Here is a 20,376-nt window from a genome sequence, read left to right as displayed (position 1 = left end):
GTCGCTACGCAGGGCGCCGCCATGACTGTTTGGGCCTGATGGAAGGGGATTTCCTGTCTGCTTTGCGACCGACCGAAAATAGGAGTCAAGGAGGCTGGGCGCCGCCATGACAACTTGATATCGGAAAAGGCGGGACTATTCTCCCTCATTGATCCTCCTCCAGCATCGGCCTCAAGATGTGAGTAGCTGGGTCGCCTGCCCCTTTCCTACCCCCGTACTCCTCCTCTTCCCCAGTGTTCTGGACGTAGGCCAGGACCCCGGGAAGGATTGACTTCTCTGTTCCCTGAAGATTCGAGCCTCAGGATTCAGCTCTGTCCTTCACAGACCCCAGTTCTCTGCGTGTTCACAGAGCCCTCTGAGCGTTTAAATTCCACTCCTTTCGGGTCCAGTCTCTTAATACCCCAAACTTTGCCCCTGAAACCCCAGGTCTGGTCATTCACCCTGTAACCCTGCCACTCTGGACTTGTCTCAGGAGCTCTAGGACTTTTAATAAACCTGTCCTTAGAGCTCCATATTCCTCCCCCTGGATCATCTGACTGTACAAAAACCTTTCAGATTTGTCCAGTACTTCAGACTTCACCTATAAGGCCCACAGACTTGTTCCTAGACACCTCTGATCTCACTCTGGATTTCCAGACCGTGTTCCTGAGAGTGAGAAAAGCTCAATTGTAGAACCCTCCAGATTTACCCCAGAGCCCCGGCCTCACCCAGGGGTCATGCCCCTAGGACCCTGAGACCTCCCCCAGGACCCCCAAATCCGCCCCTGGGCTTCAGGTCTCACTTTCAGTACCAGTGTTTTCAGGCCTCATCTCTAAGACCCTCTGGTCAAGAGACCCTTCCCCAGGACCCAAGAGGTCACCCACTTGGACCTCTAAACCTCACTTTTAGGGCCTTCAAACTCATTTAGGGCTCCCAGGTTCTCTCGGAGATTCTAGGTGTTAGTCCTAAGGCCCTAAGACTTCTCTGCATGATTCCCAGGCCTAAACTGGGGGATGCTTGGACTCCCAAGACCTCTCTTCCAGGACCCTTAAAATCTGCCTTAGATGATCAGACTTTTTTTTTTCCCAGGGCCTTCCCTATCTCCCCAGAAGCTTCCAGCCTGCTCCATAATCCCCAGGGCTCATGCTTAATTCTCTACTCCCTGGCCCTTTTCCAGGATTCTTTAAACTTTCAGATTTACCCAAGACCCCAGTCCCACTCCTGACTGATCAGAACTACCTCCCTTTTTAAAAAAAGTGTTTCTTATTTTTTGTTTATTAACTTAGGGAAGGTCACAAACAAGCAGAACCATCTTTTTGATGTGACAGTAAAAACCTGTGTCATTTCTTTTCAGAAAGTCTTTAAGAACAGAATTTTAAATTTTAGTTTAGGTTTAGAAATGATCATGGTTTTTCTTTCCTAATGGTAATAGCTAAATGCAGTGTACAGATATGAATGCTTGAACAGTATAAGTATAGGCACTTTTTTCAGTTGTTCTGTTGTGTCTTAATCTTTTCATTGGATGCATTGGTATAAGCAGATGCTTTTAAAAAACAAGAGCCACTAATAGCTTGTCTTCTACAGTATCTAAAATGAGATGGTACACACATATACTTTCATTTATTCAACAAATGATTTTTGAACACTCACTCTATACTGAACACTGCTATATGCACTGGGGCTACAGCCGTGAACAAAATGGGCCAAGTGCCTGCCCCTGAGTGCTCCCTTTCTTGCCTTCTGCCTGGAATTTTCCTAGTGTATCGTGTCCCACAGGCAGGCGGCCCTGGAGATCACTGCTCGCTACTGCGGCCGGGAGCTGGAGCAATATGGCCAGTGTGTGGCAGCCAAACCGGAGTCATGGCAGCGAGACTGTCACCATCTTAAGATGAGCATTGCCCAGTGCACATCCGCCCAGTGAGTGTGGGCAGGTACGGGACAATGGGGGTGGGCAGTGTAGTGAAAGTCTCCCTGGCTTGAAATGCCCTGCGTCCCACAGCCCAGTCATCCGTCAGATCCGCCAGGCCTGTTCGGAGCCTTTCGAGGCCTTTGAGGAATGTCTTCGACAGAATGAAGCCGCTGTGGGCAACTGTGCGGAGCATGTGCGCCGATTCCTGCAGTGTGCAGAGCAGGTGCAACCAACACACAGACCCTCCACCTTGGAGGTAAGATGGGGCTCAGCAGTTTGTCCCACCCCATCATCCTTCTGCTTGCTCAGAGTAAAGACCAGGGAGTCACCCTCAGCCCCACACAGAGCTTCACCGTGCATCCTGACCCCAGGACATCGGAACGCAGTCCTCTCTCACCCCTTCCATAGCCCCTGCTTTAGTCCAGCCACCTCCACCGCCAGGAGACCTGCCTCAGCCTTCTCCCTGGTCTCCCTGAATCCCCTCTTACCTTTCTAAAGTTTTGTTGTTTTTTTTTTTTTTGAGGTTTTGGCTGTGGTGAGCTTATTGCAGAGCACAGGCTCTAGATGTTCAGGCTTCAGTAGTTGCAGCGCATGGGCTCAGTAGTTGTGGCTCCCAGGCTCTAGAGCACAGGCTCAGTAGTTGTGGCCCACAGGCTTTGTTGCTCCACAGCATGTGGGATCTTCCTGGATCAGGGATCACACTGGTGTCCCTCGCATTGCAAGGCAGTTTTTCAACCACTGAACCATCAGGGAAGCCCCCCTCTTACTTTGTCTCCCTACAATGGCCAGAGAGAACATTTAGGAACTGAAAACTGATCACATTACATCTTTGTTTAAAGTTCTTCAGCAGCTTCCGATCCACATTGAGAACAGAATCCCAGCTTTCTGCTGGTTCTCTGTGCTCTTTTCCAGGCCAACCCGATCTGCCTCCTCCCTTACCCACATCCCCCCTCTCTCCTCCTCACTGCCTCTCAGCTCTGCAGGGATGGGGCAAAAAAAAATCATAAATTGTTTTAATGTATACAGTACATAAGCACATGTACGATATATCTGTGGTATTAAAATGTCATGGATGGGTGCAGTTTTTTTTTTTTTTTTTTTTGATTCCTTGGGGTGGGGAAGCAGTAATTTTAAAAACAAAAAAGTTGAGAAATGCTGGTTTAGATATTTACTGTCTCCTCCACTGGACTACAAGCTCTGAAGGTGAAAGATCTTTCACCAGTTCCCTCTCAATCCCCCTTCATTTGCCCCCCTCTCTCAGTTCTTGGGGTGCCATCTTCTCTTCTCAAACCCAGAGGAGAAGCCTTCTCTTGGGCCTCCATGTTCTGTCTTATTCTTTCAGTCCATTCTCTGTGATGGTTCCAGGGTGATTCCAGAGGAAATCTGATAATGTACTGCTTTATTTAGAAACCTTTTCATGGGGGAGTGGGAAGGAGGCTCAAGAAGGAGGGCATACAGGTATATATATAGCTGATTCACTTTGTTGTATAACAGAAACTAACACAACACTGTAAAGCAATTATACTTCAATAATAAAATTTAAAAAAAGAAACCTTTTCAGGTCTAGTCTACCCCTCCTCCCCAACTCTGGCACAGCCTCCAGGGCCCTGCAGGATGTGGCCTTTGACCCTCCTTCTCACCATATCCTCCTCAAGCCCTGTGTTCCCGCCCCAGTGAACCTGCAGTTATTCGAATGCCCATTAAACTCGCCTGCTGCTAAGCTTCTGTCTCACTGTTTCTGCCTGGACTGCCCTTTCCTACTCCATCTGACTCATCCCATTTCCAGCTTAGATGTCCCCTCCCTCAGGAAACTTCCCTGTGGCTTATCTCCCTGCTCCCAGGATCCCTGAGCTCCTTCCACTATGGCTTATATTTTACCCCTTGTAACTGCTTCCTTCCTATCACCAGTTTCAGAGGAGTTCTTGGCTAAAGACTGGGGAGCCACCCTTTTACCAGATCCCGTAGTCAGTGGGTCCTGTAGTCAGTGGGTCCTGTAGTCAGTGGGTTTTTTTCATAAGGCAGAGATGAGTTCAAATCCCAATTGAGTCATCTGTGAGACAGACTTCTTTCCAAAAAAATATTCAGTAAGGACTGCATACTATTTATACTAGTTTATTAATCACATGTTGGTGACGTTTCTTTCAAGTTATTGGGCATCTGACCAAAGACCTCGTCTTCCCATCTCAGGGCCAGTTCCTCCCTCCCTCCCTCCCTGAGTGAGCAACCAAGCCTCTCCCTTGTCTTCCTGTGGTCACCCCTGCCCTGCTCCTCAAGTCTACTCTCCCTTTGAAGCCAAACGAGCTTTTTATTTGTTTTTTTAATTATTGAAGTATAATTTATTTACAGTGTTGTGTTAGTTTCTGCTGTGCAGCAAAGTAAATCTGTTATACATAAATATATGTCCACTCTTTTTTAGATTCTTTTTTCATATAGGTCATCATAGAGTATTGAGCAGAGTTCTTTGTGCTATGCAGTAGGTTATCTATTTAATTCATATATATATGCTTCCGTAGTGGTTCAGACAGTAAAGAATCTGCCTGCAATGCAGGAGACACAGACAGAGGTTCAATCCCTGGTCGAAAAGATCCCCTAGAGGAGGGAATGGCAACCCACTCCAATAGCCTTAGCTGGAGAATTCCATGGACAGAGGAGCTAGTCTATGGGGTTGCAAAGAGTTGGACCGACTGAGCGACTATCACTGATTTTTTCGTGTATGTGTGTGTATATATATATGCACACACACACACACAATCAGTTTTATTTCAATTTATCCCCCCCTTCCTTTTTTCTCTTCGTAACTATAAGTTTGTTTTCTACATCTGTGAGTCTATTTCTGTTCTGTAAATAAGTTCATTTGTACCATTTTTTAGATTCCACACATAAGCGATATCCAGAGGAGCTTTTAAAAACAGAAATTGGGTCACATCTGCTCCTTTAAAGCCAGGTGGTTCTCCAGTGCACTCACAGTAATTAACCCCACACCCTCTCCTCCTCAGTGTCCTCTCCTGCCCTGTGTTAACATCCCAGTTGTAGCTTTTCCTCTTTGATGGGGGCATTGAGATTCGGGCCTCCTGTATTCTCTGGTCTCCAAAATAGCAAACGCACAGACTCATTTAGTATAAAGTAGTATAAAGACATCTCGTATTAGCTTAGCTGACAGCATAAAGTACTACTTGCCCCACCATACACACACACCACACACCTCTGCTCTTCACCCTGATGTAGCTGTAGTTATTTTGTCTTTTCTTTCCTTTCCTTTTTCTGTTTTTTTTTTTTGGTCTGAGGGGCGTGTGGAATCTTAGTTCCCTGACTCGGAATCTAACCCGTACCCCCTGTAGTGGAAACTGGAAGTACAGACTCAACCACTGGACCACCAGGGAAGTCCGTAGTTTTCTTCATGGGCTTTATCAGCTAACAAATTTTTGTTCACTGTTATCTGTCCCTCCCTGGAGTCAGAGATGTGTGTCTGTGTCCACTGCTGGGTCCCTGGAACCTGTCACAATCCTGTATGTACACAGCAGGTCCTTTGTAAACCCAAAAGAACGCTGCATTTCTGACCCCAGTGACAGTTCCCTGCTCCCGAGGTGTTCACATGACAGACAACTGAGGTCATCACCTGACGCCCTTTCCCTCCAGTCTGAGCTCTGCCAGGGCAGTCTCTGCTGTGTCTACACAGTCTCCCCAGCATGGTCCCAGGGCTAGCCAGGCACACAAGAGGTGCTGGTAGATGCTGATGTGTTTTTTTTCTCAGGCACACCCACTTCCTGCCTCCTGAGGACCCTTCGGATTGTAGGAAAACTGGACGTGAGTGACTGGCCACAGGATATTCCCGCCCCTGAAGAATGGCCAGGTGGAGTCCTGAGGGCCCTGCATGTGGGCTTGGCTTCCCTGGACATCAAGATTCACAATAAAGACTGTATCAAGACTGTATACCAGGCTTGAGTCCTACCTTCAGCACCTGAGGGGGTCCCATTCCCCACCTTAACCTAGTGTACCAAAGGGGTCCTGGGGCACCAGCCAAGCCAGGCCAACTGTTCACCAGGGTTAAGAGAACCCCTCTTCTGTCCTTAGGTCTGCCAACATCTGTTTCCTGGTTCCTGCTGCACGGATATGGAGAAGAGCTCTCTCTCCCTTTAACTCTAGCATTTACCAGGTCTTCACTTTTTGCTTGAGGCTTTGGGGGCAATAAATAACATACCTTCTTGCCGCCTGAGTTCAGAACCAGCTGGATGATAGACATGGACATGAGGTGATGTAGGTGAAAATACTTGATTTTGTATTGAAAACATCTGCATTGAAGGATGTGGCTTAGGGTTTGCCGCCCTGGACTCTTCTTCTGTGATGGTTTCCATCCTTCCAGGGTCTAACCCTGGCCTCCTTGGGGGCTCAGTGGTAAAGAATCCTCCTGCCAAGGTAGGAGACGCTGGTTCAATCCTTGGGTCAGGAAGATTCCTTGGAGAAGGAAATGGCAACCCACTCCAGTATTCTTGCCTGGAAAATCCCATGGACAGAGGAGCCTGGTAGGCTACAGTCCAAGGGGCCTCAAAAGAGTCAAGACACGACTGAGCTATTAAAACAACAACAACAAAGGAGTGAGTTTGAATGCAGGTAGTATTTGGGGGGCGTGATTCCAGGAACACCAGTAGGGAGTAGACAAGAGAGGAAGGTGCATCATCAAGCCAATGATTCCTGAGGCTCTGTCCCACCTGGGACTTCTGGGAGAGAGCAAAGAACATCCCTCAGTTTCCCCTTCCCAGGGGCAAGGAAGTCAGGGTGTGTGCACACCAGCTCCCCATCTGACATTGAGGGATGTTTTCACAGGCGTTGACTGCCCTGTATGTAGCCAGGTGCCCTCCCGCCAGCAGAAGAACCCTGAGCAGAGGGCAGCAGGGAATGAAGTGAGCAGCCTTCAGCACACAGGATGAGCGTGCTCAGGGAATGGGTAGGTGCCAGCTGTGGCTCCTGCAGCTTCTCCGTGTTTGTTTTCAGGATCACAGGCTCCACTGGCACAGTTGGTTGATCTGTCTTCCTGCAGAGGCAAGTCCTAAAGGGCAGAGGGTAGATGGGCAGGTGTGCAGGAGAGAGCGAGTCCAGAGTCCGCACCAAGCTTCACTATTCAGATAAGTTGTTCCTCTTTTGAGGGGACTCATGTCGGAGTGCTGGCCAGATCCTAAAGCTTACACTCTGGCTTGGAAAAATGAGCCGGGGATCTCTCCAGGGGATTTGATTCCTGAAACAAAGGGCATTGTTAGTTGGCTTAGGAGCCAGGGTGGAAGTCCTGTGCAGCCAAGGCTGATACCATGAGACCCAGACAAGAAAACCCAGGTAGTGGAGAGTGGATTATTCTCCCTTCCTGTGGTTCCTGAAAGGGTGGTGTGGGTCTCGGTGGCTTTCTGTTCCCAGCTTCAGTTTCCCTGGGCTGTAGGTTGAGCCCTCAGATCTCTGTGTATGTTTTCAGCCTAGCCCTCTCTACTTGAGTAAGGTGCTGTGGGGTTCTCTCCAAGTGACTAAAAGAAGTGGTAAGAGCAACGTGGAGGTGGAGACTGTTTTAGAATATCTCTAAGGGGCCTCTCTTTTAACAGGCTGGACCAGCTTCCTAATAGGTGAGTCTCAGGGTTCCTGGAAAAGGAGATGGCAACCCACTCCAGTATTCTTTCCTGGAAAATCCCATGGATGGAGGAGTCTGGAGGGCTGCAATCCACTGGGTTGGAAAGAGTTGGAAACCACTAGGCAACTAACACTTTACTTTTACTCAGGGTCCAAGAGAGCAAAAAATAAAAGTTCCCGCCTTTACCACATTCTATTAGTCAAATGAGTCATGAGGCCAACCCAGATTAAAGGCGCAGGGAGAGGGGAGACTGCCTCTTGATGGCATTTGCCTGCAAAGAGTTTTTGCCTATATTTGCCCTCAGAAACTTCACAGTTTCTTTCTATTCCTGTGTCTGTTTGGGTAAAATATATTTTCTAGGAATTTTTCACATGATCTGAATTTTTTAATTGCTATTAATTTGTTTTTAATATCCTCATTTTCTTTTAAGGTCATCAAATCTGTAACAAAAGGCCCCTCTTTCATTTCCGTTTTTTTGTTTTTGTTTTTTTGGCTGCACTGCCTGGTTGTGGCATCTTAGTTCCCACCTGGGCTCTGGGTAAGATTTTTTTATGTGGACCATTTTTAAAGTCTTTATTTGTTACAATATTGCTTCTGTTTAGCCAAGATGCAGCTGGAACACACTGAGTGTGGGTTGAACCCACATCCCCTGCACTGGAAGGCAAAGTCTTAACCCCTGGACTATCAAGGATGTTCCCTTTCTGATTTCTGAATGGTTATTTATGCCCTCTTCCTTTTTTTCTTTGTCAGTCCTGACAGAAATTTATCTATTAATCTTTTCACAGAATCTACTTTGGCTTTGTTGGTGCCCACTTTCTATATTTGTTTTTAATTTAAATCTCTTCTTTATTATTAAATCCTTCTTTTCTTGGATTTAATTTTGTTTTCTACTTTTTAAATGTTTAGCTCACTGATTTTAAGCCTTTTCCATTTTCTGATATACACAGTTAAGTTTCCTCAAAGCATAGCTATTTTGCTTTTTTCACTGATATCAGATCACTTAGATGTTTAAAATTATGTTTTTAAATTTCTAAACATAGAGATTTTTCTAGTTACCTTGTCTAATTGCAGTTGAGCTGGGAACACATATGATTTCAGTCTTTTGGAAAGATGTTGGACTTTATGGCTTGGCATATGGTCTGTTTTTGTTATGTGCCATATGTACTTGAATCATAATCCTGGGTTCATGATGCATTATCTTAGCTTGGATTCCCCCAGAAACAAACTTTGGGACAAGGATTTGGGAGATGATCCCAGAAAGCACTGAAAAGAGTATGGGGAATGAAACGGATGGGAAAGCAGCTCATCAGAGGTGCATTAGCAAGCAAGTTACCACCGTGGACAACAGCTTCATCCTCTTAGAAATCTGGGAAGTGGTGGAAATAGGTTTCCCACTCAAGTGGTGAGGGTGTCTGTACACCGACCCCCACCATTTATTTGATTGAGGGCTGCTTAAAGGGATGGGCTTTGTTTTTATTTTTATCTTGGTTTGACCTGCAGAATCTTAGTTCCTCAATCAGGGATGGAACCCATGGCCCCTGGAGTGAAGTGTGGAGTCTTAACCACTGGGCCACCAACGAAGTCCCAAGGGTTGGGTTTTTAATTTCCTGCCACTTCCTGCTTGCCACACACTTGGTTGGGGTGAGCTCTGTAGAGAGTTCTCCAGCAAAGAGCTGCTGTCTTGGCTGCTTCACCCACTGAGTTCTCTTCAGTGGTCTCCACCTTGTGACCATGCACTTCTGTGGCCACAGCTGCTATCGCTCCTGTCTGTCATGGCTGCCTCATCAGCAGCTACCATTATCCTGACCACCTTTGCTGTCTGTCATTCCTGACGCCATCACCACATCACACTACAGCCTCTGTTGGTGGGAGTATTGAGATAGTAAGAATGCCTTCAAAATGCTTGACTCAGTTCACAAAGAACAGCTATAGTCAACCCAGGAGGCCAGTGAGAAATGTGGAAGAGTGTGGGGAAGGGCAGGCAACAATGTTGAGGGAACTTGTGTGGATGCTGAAGTGGTTGAGTGAGCTGACAATGCTCAGAATTCTGAGGAGGCAGAATTCCAGTCAAAGAAGTGTGAAGGTGATGAGGCAGGAGTATGTGAACCAGGAAGCAGCGTCTTCAAGGATCATTATTTTCATCTCTGATGGTTGAACTGAGCATTTTGTGCTTGTCACTGAACATACTTAGTTGATAATTATTCACTGTGTGAATGATAATAAATAGTTCAGTCAGTATTTATCTTCAAAGGATAAATACCTCATTTATACCATCAAAAACTTTCAGGAAGAATGTGTGCAAATAGAAGCCAGATCTCTCAAGAAATGGACAGTCTTGAAAGAAAGCAAGCTAGCTTTTATCATAAAATGTGCTGCTTTTCAAAAAAGTTCTGTTGCCACATCCTAGACCAGTTTAGTCGGAATCTCCTGGGGAAAGACCCAGACATTGATTTTTTTTTTTTTTTTTCTTTTTTTGGCTTCAAGGCATGTGGGATCTTAGTTCCCCAACCAGGGATCAAAGCCATACCCTGAGCATTGATAGCCTGGAGTCTTAACCACTGGACTGCCAGGAAAGTCCCTAAATAACCAATTTCAAAATTGATTTCAATACGCAATCAAGAACCACTGCTTTGGTGGAATTCCTAATTTTTGATGGACTACATTTTATGACACTAACTTGCTTGGAAATAAGGTTCTGAAAGTTTTTGACCCTATTCTGAACCCCCTGATAAAACAGAATTTGCAGATTCTGGGAGCCTATGAGTGTCACAATATGTATTTTTTTAACTTTATTTTTTTTTTGGCTGTGCTGGGTCTTTGTTGCTCTGTGGGCATTCTCTAGTTGCAGTGAGTGTGGGGATACTCTCTAGTTGTGGTGAACAGGCTTCTTTTGTTTCGGAGTGTGGGCACTAGAGCACTTAGACTTCGGTAGTTGCAGCACGTGGATTCAATAGTTGAGGCTCTCAGGCTCTAGAGCACAGGTTCGATAGTTGTGGCACATGGGCTTAATAGCGCCACAACGTGGGATCTTCCCGGATCAGGGATCAGACCCGTGTATCCTGCATTGACCGACAGATTCTTTATCACTGAGCCACCAGGGAAGCCCTCGATAGTATTTCTTTTTAACATAGTGAATATTTACCAGTGAGGTGGTGACATACAAATAAGGTCAGATTCAAATAACATCCTTTCCTCCTCCTCTGATGGGCCAGAAATTATGGGATGCAAGGTGTGTCAGTTCAACCAGTCAGAAGGAAAGGGTGTCACTCTAAAAAGCATTAAGCAGTAAAAAAGTGTCAAGAACATAGACAAGTTTGTGCAATAAGGGGAACCCACCCTCCTGAGTCTCCCAAGGGCCAAGGGCTGGACACCGTCTCTGGGCTGTGCTGGCTGCCAAGCATGGGTAGATAGCCCCAAAACAAAATCTCTGACTTCCCAGTAAGACAACACTGAGGATAAAGTGGTAACTGCGATGCAGCAGTGTGAGGTGCTTTCAAGGAAAAGGGGGAAATGCAGATGGGAAAAAGGAAAAAAAAGAACAACTCCAAAGAGTCTGTACCTGGCAGTGTGCAAGCCACAGGAAACCTGTCCCAGGGAAGCATGTGTGTTCTCAGCATATAGAAATGTGAGACTTTAAAAAAGAAGACGGCAAATAAAATAGTACTAATTGAAGTAGATATAGGACCTGCCTTATGGCACAGTGGATAAGAATCTTCATGTGAAGGCAGGGGACACGAGTTTGATCCCTGGTTCAGGAAAATCCCACATGCTGCAGGGCACCTAAGGCCATGCACCACAGCTACTGAAGCCCCTGTGCCCCGCATAAGAGAAGCCATGGCACAGCAATGAAGAGTAGCCCCCATGTGCAGCAATGAAGACCCAGCACAGCCAAAAGTAAATATTTTTTTAAAGTAGTTGTATAACCTATCAGTTCAGTTTAGTTCAGTCACTCAGTCGTGTCCGACTCTTTGCACCCCATGAATCGCAGCACGCCAGGCCTCCCTGTCCATCACCAACTCCCGGAGTTCACTCAGACTCACGTCCATCGACTCCATGATGCCATCCAGCCATCTCATCCTCTGTCGTCCCCTTCTCCTCCTGCCCCCAATCCCTCCCAGCATCAGAGTCTCTTCCAATGAGTCAACTCTTCGCATGAGGTGCCCAAAGTACTGGAGTTTCAGCTTTAGCATCATTCCTTCCAAAGAAATCCCAGGGCTGATCTCCTTCAGAATGGACTGGTTGGATCTTCTTGAAGTCCAAGGGACTCTCAAGACTCTTCTCCAACACCACAGTTCAAAAGCATCAATTCTTTGGCACTCAGCCTTCTTCACAGTCCAACTCTCTCATCCAGAAAAACCATAGCCTTGACTAGACGGACCTTAGCCGGCAAAGTAATGTCTCTGCTTTCGAATATGCTATCTAGGTTGGTCATAACTTTTCTTCCAAGGAGTAAGCATCTTTTAATTTCATGGCTGCAGTCACCATCTGCAGTAATTTTGGAGCCCAAAAAAATAAAGTCTGACACTGTTTCCACTGTTTCTCCATCTATTTCCCATGAAGTGATGAGACCGGATGCCATGATCTTCGTTCTCTGAATGTTGAGCTTTAAGCCAACTTTTTCACTCTCCTCTTTCACTTTCATCAAGAGGCTTTTTAGTTCCTCTTCACTTTCTGCCATAAGGGTGGTATCATCTGCATATCTGAGGTTATTGATATTTCTCCCGGCAATCTTGATTCCAACTTGTGTTTCTTCCAGTCCAGCATTTCTCATGATGTACTCTGCATAGAAGTTAAATAAGCAGGGTGACAATATATAGCCTTGACGTACTCCTTTTCCTATTTGGAACTAGTCTGTTGTTCCATGTCCAGTTCTACCTGTTGCTTCCTGACCTGCATACAGATTTCTCAAGAGGCAGGTTAGGTGGTCTGGTATTCCCATCTCTTTCAGAATTTTCCACAGTTTGTTGTGATCCACACAGTCAAAGGCTTTGGCATAGTCAATAAAGCAGAAATAGATGTTTTTCTGGAACTCTCTTGCTTTTTCGATGATCCAGCAGATGTTGGCAATTTGGTCTCTGGTTCCTCTGCCTTTTCTAAAACCAGCTTGAACATCAGGAATTTCATGGTTCACATATTGCTGAAGCCTGGCTTGGAGAATTTTGAGCATTGCTTTACTTTACTTTTGAGCATTACTTTACTAGCATGTGGGATGTAACCTATACAGAATAAAAATAATGACATATTCCTGTCTGATGATACAGTATTTAATAGTTTTACTTTTTCTGCTTCCTTTTCCAGTAATAATTCTGTAAACTGCCTGCAGTCTTTAGGGTATCTTGTTTTCTTTTACTGGTAAAACAGAATTCTCAAGATTCCATTTTCAAAGCTTTTGTTGAGAGAATGTTTAGCTTGATGTCATCACATTGGCCTGACACAAGGAATCAGTGTGATGTGGGCCTGTTGAGAGTAGAGTTTCGAGGCAAAGTGAATTTTATGTAATAGAAAAGTGAAAAAAAATGAAAAAAAATCATTTAATTCTTAACATTTTGAGGAAGTGGCAAAATGACAAAAATGTGCATTATGAAAGCCTTGATATCACAGGGAAGTAATCACATCTCTTTTTAGCAAAATATGTCCAGGCTACTTAGCAAGTTAACATCTTTTCATTTTCTTTGGTAAGCAGTTTATACACTGAATGGGATTTGCCAAAATTTACAATTGCATTTTCTGCCAAATATGCAGATTAACAAATAAAGTCTTGGTAGCTCAGTTGGTAAAGAATCCACCTGCAGTGCAGGAAACTGGGTTCAATCCTTGGGTTGGGAAGGTCCCCTGAAGAAGGAAATGGCAACCCACTCCAGTATTCTTGCCTGGAGAATCCCATGGACAGAGGAGCCTAGTGAGCTATAGTCCTTGGGATCCCAAGAGCTGGACATGACTTAGCAACCAAACCACCACCACCAGTTTGTATCTAATAAGAGATCAGCAATCTTTTTGTCTTCTGCAATTTCAAGGCAACCTTGGTAGAAATTAAAGAGATTATTTGAAACTCCAGTTTTCAAATCAAAGAATCTAATCACTAGGGGAACAATTGTTGTGGCTCTCCTGCCTTGGCCGAGTCTGTGTGCTACGTGGGATCATTGGGGAGAGCTGCTGGAATCAGTTTTGCACTGTAAGGATCCAGCACATCTGTTATGCTTTAGCATTTCCCCTTTTGTTCGCCCACAAGATATTTTAGTTGCAGTATCTGAATGAGGAAATGTAATTCTGCTCAGTTTCATAGAACAGCCAAGGGAACAATGCACTAATTGTGCTTGTTTGTATCAATTTAGTGGCTGCTGTTTTCAGCTGAGCTTTGATGTCTTTTGGGGAGAAAAACAAATGTACTTTTGCTAGATTTAGAAGAACTTGCCTATCTCATCTTGAACTTGTGAGTTTCAATTTCCACATGTGCTTTCATAGACTCTTTTCCACCATGTGCAATCCCAGATTCTTTTCTGTACAGTGTACAGTCTGATCTATTTTGATTAATTACTTTCCTAATTCAGTTATATGTGTCCTTCCATTTGTGCATCGTGCTTAGTCATGTCCGACTCTTTGTGACCCCATGGACTCCAGGCTCCTCTGTCCATGGGATTTCCCAGACAAGAATACTGGAATGGGTTGCCATTTCCTTCTCCAGAGAATCTTCCTGAACCAGGTATCGAACCTGTGTCTCCTGCAATGGAAGGTGGATTCTTTACCACTGAGCCACCTCAGAAGCCCACATAAACATTTAGTCTGTATTTTATGTGCTATTTGGATCATTTTGGCATTGTTGGGTTTTCTTTTCTTTTTTTTTTTTTCGGCTATGCTGTGCAGCACATGGGATCTTAGTTCCTGGATCAGGGATTGAGCCCATGCCCCCTGCAGTGGAAGAGAGGGGTCTTAAACACTGGACCACCAGGGAAGTCCATGGCATTGTTATTATGATCATCCTCATTTTCATTATCCTGACTCCTAGGAAACAAATTCACTATATTCACAATGTTAAAAATTAAACCATCACTGTCCCAGTGCAAAGCACAGCAATTAATCTGCTAAGACTGTTCACATACAACTGCAGTGTGCTGAAGTTACACGTTTAAGCTGTATTAGAGTGAGGCAGCAAAGGAGAATTCATTATTCTGAGTCACAAATTATCAATTGGGGGAGAAATAGCAACAGCAACCACTAGGGAATTTGGTCGTGGTCCAGTGGTTAAGTCTCCGTGCTTCCACTTCAGGGGGCATGAGTTCAGTCCCTGATTAGCTAAGATCCCCCAAAGAATATAGCCAAATCAAACAATGGCAGGTGGTCAACTTTTGAAATTTAATCTCCACTCAGGCATCTCTCCGAAACTCCAGACTTGCATATCCATTGCCTACCCACATTTCCATTTTATGTCTTGAAACATCTCAGTATTACAGTGTTCCGAGCTGAACCTTTGATTCTGCTCCTAAAACTGCTCTACTCCTGCTTTTCCTAAATCAGGCAGATCCATTCTTCCAGCTGCTCAGGTCAAAAGCCTTGGGAGCCTCCTTAACCCTGCTTTTGTCTCACACCCAGTGTCCGATGTGTTTGGAAATCTTGTTGACTCCTTCCTCAAAATATATCCACAATCCCACTACCTCTCAGCATCTCCTTTTCCCAAATCCAGCAGAGCCACCATCCCTCAAAGCTGGATTTCCATGTCCCTTCTACCCCAGTTTCTCCTTCCTCCTGCCCTGAGTGTGTTCTTAATACAATGGCCAGCCTGGAAAATCCCATGGACGGAGGAGCCTGGTAGGCTGCAGTCCAGGGGGTCGCTAAGAGTCAGGCACGACTGAGTGACTTCACTTTCATTTTTCACTTTAATGCATTGAAGAAGGAAATGGCAACCCACTCCAGTGTTCTTGCCTGGAGAATCCCAGGGATTGGAGGAGCCTAGTGGGCCTCCGTCTGTGGGGTCACACAGTCAGACAAGACTGAAACGACTTAGCAGCAGCAGCAGCAGCAGAGGGATCCTTTTATTTTTTACATTTTTTGGCTGTGCTGTGCATCATGTAGGGTCTTAGTCCCCCAACCAAGGACCCAACCTGTGGCCCCCTGCATTGGGAGTCTTAACCACTGGACTGCCAGGAAATCCCCAAAGGGGATCGTTTAAACATGTGAATCAGAATATCTGTCACCTCTCCATCTAAAACTGCAAATGTACATCATCTCAGAGCAAAAGCCAAAATCCAGAGTAGCCTCCGAAGCCCTGGGCCATCTGGGCACCCTTCTCCTCACTCACTCCTTCTGACCTCATTTCCTGCCAAGTTCCCAACCACAAGGTCTCTTTCCTGCTCTTGGACCGCTCTAGGCATGCCCCTGCCTCAGGGACTTTACTTCATTGTTTTACTGGGAACCTTCTCACAGAGAAACACATGACTGTCACCTCTAAGTCTCTTCTCAAATGTCACCTTCCTACCACCCTACTTAGCATGGACACCTACCTCTTGCCTTGTGCTTCAGATAACCAGCTCTTTTCCCTTTATCACCTCTTCACGTGTTTGTGCATGTGTGTGCGTGTGCTCAGTTGCTTCAGTCGTGTCCAGTTCTTTAGACCATAGCACTCCAGGCGCCTCTGTCCATGCGATTTCCCAGGCAGGAATACTGGAGTGGTTTGCCATTTTCTCCTCCAGGCGATCTTCCCAACCCAGGGATTGAACTCACGTCTCTTATGTCTCCTGCGTAGCAGACAGATTCTTTACTGCTGAGCCAATGGAGAAGCCCTATTACCTCTTCACCTATCTTACTTATTAGTGTTATTGCTTATTCTCTGTCTCTCTCACTTGAACAGGAGGGAATCTTTGTCTTACCTGTTCACTGGTATTTCGAAAAGCTTGAGAATAATATCTGGTAGATGCTCAGTAGATATTTTGGTGTGTTCTTTTTTGAAGATTTATTTGTTTTTAGCTGTGCTGGATCTTTGTTGAAGTTGCTGAGAGCAGGGGCTACTCTAGTTGCGGTGCTCCAGCTTCTCATTGCAGTGACTTCTCTTGTGGAGCACAGGCTTTAGGCACTCAGGCTTCAGTAACTGCAACACGTAGGCTCAGTAGTTGCAGCGCGTGGACTTCGTGGCCCTGTGGCATGTGGGATCTTCTCAAACCAGGAATCAAACCTGTGTCCCCTGCATTGCAGGTGGATTTTTAAGCACTGGACTGCCAGAAAAGCCCCAATATTTTACTTTTTTGATTTAATTTAATTTTAATTTTGGCCACACTGCAAGGCCTGTGGAGTCCCGCATGCACTAACCACTATGGACCTGGTGACCTCTTCTATGGAAACTTGGAGCCCTAACCACTGGACCATCAGGGAAGTCCCCCAATAAATATTTCAGAATGAATGAAGGAGGTGATCACCATGCTTTCACCTCCTTTGTTCAGGAATAGTATGCACAGATGGTGTAGGGCTTCAGAGACTACTCTAAGGACTTTAGCCTGAGAAATGTGGCCAGCGTTGTCCTGGTGAGGTACAGGGCCCCAGAGTGGTGGTGGAGTGGTGAGCTGAGGTCTTGGGGCCCAGTGTTTGACCACTGTTCTTCCTCACCTCTGCCCTAAATGGCTCCAGCCAGTTTTTCAAGGTTGCACCATCATCTAGGGAAGAAGGGTCATTGGAAGTGCAATTATCAGCTTACCTTGGAAGACAGCCATGTCCCTCAAAGTTGCTCAGATATATAGGGCAGGGGGCAGGAGGCTGAGCTAGGTTAGGTGGTGGGGAATACCCTTTGAGAAGTTCACATTTGAGCATAGACTTGGTTCTAGCTCCACGGCCTGGGATCAACTCCCAGGGAAGAGAGAGGGGAGGGGACAACAGTGAGAGATGGTAAAGTTCTTTTTAAACATTAATATATCCATAATCCCTTTTTAAATAATCATTTTTATTTATTTATTTGGCTACACCGCATCTTAGTTGCAGCATTCTTTGTTGTGATATGTGAGCTTTTAGTTGTGGCATGTGGGATCTAGTTCCTTGACCAAGGAGCCCACCTGGGACTCCTGATTGGGAGTGTGGAGGCTTAACCACTGGACCACCAGGGAAGTCCCCTGGTAAAAGTTTATTTCTCTGCTCAACCTAATGTTCTAGGGCTCGGAGAGCTCCTCACTTGAACTTCTGCACAGGTCAAGCAGATGAAGGAAGAGAGAGAGAGAAACTTGATCATGGGGAGGATTTTTAGAAGCCAGTTGTGCAAGTGCTGGTGTATATCTTTACTGCCACTAACCAGGACTCAGCCTCACCTCATGGCAAGGGATGCAGGGAAATGTGGCCTACTTGTCTGTCCTGGAGGCAAAGCAAGTGAGCACTCAGTATTGTCTTTGCCACAAAGGTACCCTGCACAACTTGTGAACAATGCACAGGGCTATAGAATAGGTACACTACTAGAAACACACTGGTGTGGAAGGGAGAGGTGTTTGGCCTGGAACAGCCTTTCTGGAAGGCAGTGTGGAAGTATCTTGTTCCATTTGTAAGCATTTATGCTTACAGGATCTTAAGTATACACAGACTTACCTGGTGGTCCAGTGGTTAAGACTCTGTGCTTCCAATGCAGGAGATGTGGGTTCAGTCCCTGGTCAGAGAACTAAGATCGATCCCACATGCCATGCAATGCAGCCAAAAAGGGGGGAAAAAAATCATGAGTGTACACATGTGAATGTACAAGAACGCATCTTGAAATCTAATTCACAATAATAAAAACTTAAAAACACTGGACAAAAAATGGGATGCATATAATTTAAAAACAAAGACAAGGACTTCCCCAGTGGTCCAGTGGTTAACACTCTGCACTTCCATTGCAGGGGGCACAGGTTCCATCCATGGTCGGGGAATTCACATCCCACAGGCCATGTAGCATGACCAAAAATAAATTAATAAATAAAAAAGGAGACAGATCTCCTTATATTGTCATCTGAACAGATGTCCAACAAAATGCAAATTGTACTATAATTATAGTATGATCTCAAGAAGAATATTTACACATTAATTTTAAATATACATAATACAAAAACTTGAAAGGTAGAAAAAGCTATCTACTGAAAAATCTCCCTTTAACCCTTGCTTCATCAAGTTCATTTCCTTAGAGGAAACCTACGCTATCAGTTTCTTGTGTATCTTTCAAGAAGCATCTTATGTATACACCAGTAAATGCGCATTCCCACACATATGTATGTGTATTTTTAAAAAATACTTGTTTGGCTGTGTGGTATTTAGGATCTAGTTCCCTGACTAGATCCCTGGTCCCCCTGCATTGAAAGCTTGGAGTCTTAGCCACTAGACCTCCAGGAAAGTCCCTGTAAGTGTATTTTGATCTTCTTTTTTTATGGAAATGCTAAATTATTAATATTATACATTTTTTTCAAAATAATTTTTATTGAAGTATACTTGATTTACAATGTTGTATTATTTTCAGTACAGCAAAGTGATTCAATTATATAAGAATATTTCAGATTCTTTTCTGTCTCAGGGTATCACAAGTTACTGAATATAGTTCCCAGTACTACACAGTAGGTCCTTGTTGTTTATGTATTTTGTATATAATAGTGTGTGTATGTTAATCCCAAACCTCTCATTTATCCCTCCCTCTCCCCCACTTTTCCCTTTGGTAACCATAAATTTGTTTTCTATGTCTGTGAGTCTATTTCTGTTTCGTAAATAAGTTTATTTGTATCATTTTTCAAGATCTACATATAAGTGATATCATGTGATATTTTGTCTTTCTCTGTCTGATTTACCTCACTTAGTATGTTAATCTCTACATCTTTTTCCACCTAAAAATTTAACTTGGTAATCATTCCATTATGAGTATCTAAATGAGAAATATCAATAACCTCAGATTTGCAGATGGCACCACCCTTATGGCAGAAAGTGAAGAGGAACTAAAAAGCCTCTTGATGAAAGTGAAAGTGGAGAGTGAAAAAGTTGGCTTAAAGCTCAACATTCAGAAAACAAAGATCATGGCATCTGCTCCCATCACTTCATGGGAAATAGATGGGGAAACAGTGTCAGATTTGATTTTTGGGGGCTCCAAGATCACTGCAGATGGTGACTGCAGACATGAAATTAAAAGACGCTTATTCCTTGGAAGAAAAGTTATGACCAACCTAGATAGCATATTCAAAAGCAGAGACATTGCTTTGCCGACTAAGGTCTGGCTAGTCAAGGCTATGGTTTTTCCTGTGGTCATGTATGGATGTGAGAGTTGGACTGTGAAGAAGGCTGAGTGCCGAAGAATTGATGCTTTTGAACTGTGGTGTTGGAGAAGGCTCTTGAGAGTCCCTTGGACTGCAAGGAGATCCAACCAGTCCATTCTGAAGGAGATCAGCCCTGGGATTTCTTTGGAAGGAATGATGCTAAAGCTGAAACTCCAGTACTTTGGGCACCTCATGCGAAGAGTTGACTCATTGGAAAAGACTCTGATGCTGGGAGGGATTGGGGGCAGGAGGAGAAGGGGACGACAGAGGATGAGATGGCTGGGTGGCATCACGGAGTCGATGGACGTGAGTCTGAGTGAACTCTGGGAGTTGGTGATGGACAGGGAGGCCTGGCATGCTGCGATTCATGGGGTCACAAAGAGTCGGACACAACTGAGTGACTGAACTGAACTGAACTGAACTGAAATGTGTGTGTGTGTGCTTAGCTGTGTCTGACTCCTTGAGACCTCATGGACTGTAGCCTGTCAGGCTCCTCTGTCCATGGGATTTTCCAGCCAAGAATACTGGAGTGGGTTCCCATTTCCTTCTCCGGGGGATCTTCCCGACCCAGGGATCAAACCTGGATCTCCCACTTTACAGGCAGATTCTTTACTGTCTGAGCCACCAGGGAAACCCAAGTATCTAAATAG

General features: G+C 45.0%; 1 protein-coding gene across 1 annotated transcript; it reads left to right on the top strand.

The window, feature by feature from the left end:
- Positions 1 to 5,927, top strand: CHCHD5 (coiled-coil-helix-coiled-coil-helix domain containing 5). The gene is made up of 4 exons (XM_068983604.1): positions 1 to 178; positions 1,756 to 1,896; positions 1,979 to 2,144; positions 5,640 to 5,927. Coding segments are annotated over exons 1-4 (333 nt in total). The 5' UTR covers positions 1 to 176; the 3' UTR covers positions 5,664 to 5,927.
- The last annotated feature ends 14,449 nt before the right edge of the window (positions 5,928 to 20,376 follow it).

Source organism: Capricornis sumatraensis, chromosome 1 (genome assembly GCF_032405125.1).
Source record: "Capricornis sumatraensis isolate serow.1 chromosome 1, serow.2, whole genome shotgun sequence".
Classification (NCBI taxonomy): Eukaryota; Metazoa; Chordata; class Mammalia; order Artiodactyla; family Bovidae; genus Capricornis; species Capricornis sumatraensis.
The sequence above is the reverse complement of the archived record's forward strand: the minus strand, read 5'-3'. Positions and strand labels throughout refer to the sequence as shown.